The 4,691-nt window shown below is 30.5% G+C and overlaps 1 protein-coding gene across 1 annotated transcript in view; it reads right to left on the bottom strand.

Moving 5' to 3' along the window:
• Positions 1 to 273: 273 nt before the first annotated feature.
• LOC106686683 (LIM homeobox transcription factor 1-beta) overlaps positions 274 to 4,691 on the bottom strand; it is a 63,225-nt gene continuing 58,807 nt past the window's right edge. The window contains exons 6-8 of the mRNA XM_014430113.3: positions 3,947 to 4,054; positions 2,203 to 2,416; positions 274 to 538 (exon numbers count right to left, since the gene is read on the bottom strand). Coding sequence (XP_014285599.3) covers positions 421 to 538; positions 2,203 to 2,416; positions 3,947 to 4,054 — 440 coding nt within the window. The 3' untranslated portion in view covers positions 274 to 420. The remainder of the gene's footprint in view (positions 539 to 2,202; positions 2,417 to 3,946; positions 4,055 to 4,691) is intronic.

The raw sequence follows: 4,691 nt of genomic DNA, 5'->3' as shown, positions 1-4,691 counted from the left end.
ATTGGAGAAGTTTTTCGGGGGGGTGGGATCAGCAAAGAACAACATAAATAAACAAAACCATATTTATTTATTTTATGCCGACGTTTCGACCTGAATTTCAGGTCTTCATCAGGAGTTATGGCGTAGAAGGTAGGCCTGCAACTGAGTTGCACGCACAGTGCACCTTACCTTCTACGCCATAACCCCTGATGAAGACCTGAAATTCAGGTCAAAACGTCGGCATAAAATAAATAAATATGGTTTTGTTTATTTATGTTGTTCTTTGCTGACCGCACCCCCCGATAAACTTCTCCAATTATATATGGATGATGGTCAGGGTTGTTGTCAAGTACATTCACAATAAACATTGTGTAAATGTGAGTATGTGTGTGTGTAATGGGTCTTTTTGAAACTAGTGATGATTTTATAATTATTATAAACTTAAGATGGACAATATTCATAATTTTGATGTGCCTTGTTGAATATTCTTGTCGCAATGTAGTCGGCCTGCTGCGGAGTTAGGAAGTAATCACTAGACTGAGCCGCGGAAACTTTATGACTGAAAACATATTATGTATAAAAAAAAGTTTATTATTGTTCAGAATGTTATAAACTGTTATTTCTTACGAAGAACAATGCCGAGTGGGCCAAAAACTGAAAGATATAATTTTAACTTACAAAAAACATTTTATGGAAACATATTTCTTTTTTTTTATTTTGAAATAAATAAAATAGGCGCTAATAATGGTTATTTGACATGAACTTACAAAGATCATTTACATTGACTCTTAATTTATAAATTAAAAAAAAGAAATCGTATGAACATTCTGTTCATTAAACAGTTGTGTTATATCTCCTTGAAGGGAATTTCATTTGAAATTTATGCTTAGTATGATAACCAGTCGAATTTTTACATTAGTAGCTTGAAGTATTCTTCAAAAACAATTTTTATATAGAAAAATGGTAATGCTAAATTTAGTTGTACTATATTAAATTGTAATTTAATTTTGTAACTTTGTTGAGATAAACTCTAGTAAGGAACTAAGTCTTGAAATAAATATGGATAAAACAAAATATATCGTTAGCAGTAGAAACAGAAGCCATTTCGGTTTTTAAACTTATTTATCCATTCAAGTGTTTCCTGTAACCGGTTTTTTTTATTATATTTTCCTTTTAATCTATGTGTTTGTCTTATTCTCGTAAAATGTATCTAGTTGTTTGTTCTTGGTAGACTAATCTACTACTGTGACTATGAATGATGGTCTGATCTCACATTACCATATAATATTGAATTTGTTTAGCGGGTCACTGAAGAGGATCTAGGAGAGTGAATTCCGGAGAGCAAATTTGTTGATCGGGTGAATTGAATAATTGTGAAAGGGTGAAATTGGAGGAGCAGAAATGAGAAGGAAAAATAGGAATGAATGAAACATTTGTATTTGTTGTACAGACCGAAATGGATTGTAAAAGGAAACTGTAGGGGAGAAAAAAATTGTTTATTATATCCTATTATTGTATCTCTTTTTTTTTTATGATTATACCATGTATGTGTAATTTATATATGTCCGATTACGGATTGATAAGTATGCTGTGTGAGATAGCAACCTAATGTATTTAGGCAGCATAGATAAATAAAGTATTTCTCTCTCTCTACAGGAGGAAATATATTGGAACAGGCAGACAGGTTTAAGTATATAGTTTCTATGGTAACTAGTTATTTATTACTTGAAGAAGTTTGTCGGGGGGTGCGGTCAGCAAAGAACAACATAAATAAACAAAACCATATTTATTTATTTTATGCCGACGTTTCGACCTGAGTTTCAGGTCTTCATCAGGGGTTGTGTCGTAGAGGAGGGAAAGATTAGTACTGGGAGTACTACTATGAAGTAATAATCATTATATGATTACAACTATTTTAATTTGTAATATGAACATGTCTTATGTTTGCTCTTAGCTTATCATATTATATTTCAAACTGAATTCACTTCAAGAAGATACTAGTTACAATGGAATGCAAAGGAATTCTTTAAGGCACTACATGGACTTTCTTCATTTTTTTTCCTTCAAATTTTAACTGAATAAAATTACATGTTCATTGTTGAATATGTTTCATTAATACTATAAATGTGTAAATTTGTAGTTTCGACACAGCATAATATGCTCGATCATTTATAATCAGAACATATTGTCTCTTTTAATAATTTGTTAGTTGCAGTTTCTTACTGTTCCGTGCTGCTGAAGTATGAATTCTGCATTAGGTATAACTTGTCGATGGGGTTGATGTGCCCCATCGGGTTGTGGAGGAGGCCTTCGTGGCTAGAAGGTGGCCCAAGTTCTAAGGAGAGTGTGTCAGAGCCACCTTCGTCTAAATTGGTACTATCGTCAAGCGATATGTCAGAGCTGCAAAAGCTTTCACCTGAATGTGCTGGATAAGCATCTGCAATAAGACAAATTAAAATTAATTAGGTTTACAAATTAGCTTATAATTATAAAGATAATTAACAAAAAATCTGTACTGGTTTCTGTTACAAAAGTTTCAAGCAAACAAAGTAATCTTTTAAAAAATTCAAAAACTCATTATGTTTTAATTTAGCTTTCAGGCCTTATATCAATCTGATACGATTCCAACATATTAACTTACAATATTATAAATTATGATACGATTCCAACATATTAACTTACAATATTATAAAATATGAACTACATTGAAACATTAGATTAGAACTGATTTACTGAAAAATTAATATCATGAGGCCTATCTTATTCTGGACCAGGGACCCTTCAATAGATTTTTAATTTGACTTATTAAAGTTTTCATATCATATAATCGGAGTTGGGCTAAATGTAATTGTAATTGTGATCCCCCAATTTCAATTACAAACTAAGCCAAAGTAATTGCAATTCCCAATTATATACTAATGTAATTTTTATTTATAATTACAAGTAATTGTAATACAAATACTAGTTATTGTATTGTAATTACAAATTGACACCAAAATTTAAAAAAATCTGTTTTACATTGGCTCTATAATATGGAAATAATATATAGTTTAAATGAATGGAATATGGTCCGGGTGTGTTAAAAATAAACTCAAATAGTAGATAATTATACTATTTTATTGAGCCAACGTTTCGCCCCACGTTGCAGGGTTTCGTCAGGGCTGTTTTGACGGCAGTCATAGACAAAGTCAACTTTGGCTCAATAAAATAGTATAATTATCTACTATTTGAGTTTTTTTTTACCGCACCTGGACCATGTTCCATTCATCTATATACACGGTCAATCAATAATCACTTTGTCTTTGACTGTCGTCAAAACAGCCCTAACGAAGCCCTGCAACGTGGGGCGAAACATTGGCTCAATAAAAAAGTATAATTATCTAATATTTGAGTTTTTTTTTACTGCACCCGGACCATATTCCATTCATGTATACACACGGTCAATCAATAATCACTTTGTCTTTGACTGGCGTCAAAAGAGCCCTAACGAAGCCCTGCAGCGTGGGGTGAAACGTTGGCTCAATAAAATAGTATAATTCTACTATTTGAGTTTTTTTGACCACACCCTGACCATATTCCATTCATCTATACACACAGTCAATCAATAATCTTCCAATATATAGTTTAAGATTGCACACAGGTTAGATTTATGAACATGTTATGGTTTTAACATATGAGCTAAATTACATGCAATTGCAATAACTTAGCATCAAGATGAGATCGTAATTGAGAATGTCAATTGCAATTACTTTAGACAATTACAGTAATTCTAATTGTGTCTTATAATTACTTCAGTGTAATTTTTTTGTTGATTTGATTATGTTTTGGACCATTTATATATGGTTTGTTTATTTTAGTGTAACTGAAACATGTAATTGAAGGAAATTAAATTACTCATGTAATAATTCCTGTTGAATTTTGCTTATAAGTTACTTTATAAAACTTATCAAGTGAAAAAAATCCTTACCATCTGGAGAATACGGATTGTTTGGATTCAGTGGCTGGCTGCTAGATGTCGGGTACCCAGCTTCTGATGAATCGTGCATGCTTAAAGCATTTAGTCCTAAATAGTGATCTAAAAACAATAATAGTTAAATTAATAATAATTATTAGAATTAGTTTTATTTTAAATAATCAGAGACCTAAACAGTTATTTATCTTTCACTATAAGTTTCATACTAACACTAGGGCCCTGTTTCATAATGAAAGCTAATAGTATTAGTTGATAGTACAAGTGTAGAAACTAGTGTGGTAATAATACTAATACTTATTTTTTTCATGATAGGGATGACTATTAGTGATATTACAGGAATTAAAAAATACTAGAGTTCAAGTTACTATTGTAGAAGTCTGTGTAATTGAATTAAGATAAATCTACAAGACTAATAGTATTGGTTTGAACTTTATTATGAAACAGGGCACAGAACTCTTCAAAATACTTGTTTATTTAAAACTTTTTCATATAAAAGTTTTATGTTAACTTTTATTTTATTATTATTTTGAACAAGTTTTAAGGAAAAGATGTTAATTTTTTTATGTTAATTATATTAGTTCAAGTTATAGACAAATTCTTCCTACTTTAAACCTTTATTATAATGGGATGGAGCTTTTTTAGCATTTTAGTTCATTTTTAACCTACAATAACATATTAATTAGTACTAAACTATTCAAAAACACTATCCAAATTATAGTCTCAAAACATTTATTTCATT

Source organism: Halyomorpha halys, unplaced genomic scaffold (genome assembly GCF_000696795.3).
Source record: "Halyomorpha halys isolate HHAL.00 unplaced genomic scaffold, Hhal_1.1 Scaffold861.1, whole genome shotgun sequence".
Classification (NCBI taxonomy): Eukaryota; Metazoa; Arthropoda; class Insecta; order Hemiptera; family Pentatomidae; genus Halyomorpha; species Halyomorpha halys.
The sequence above is the reverse complement of the archived record's forward strand: the minus strand, read 5'-3'. Positions and strand labels throughout refer to the sequence as shown.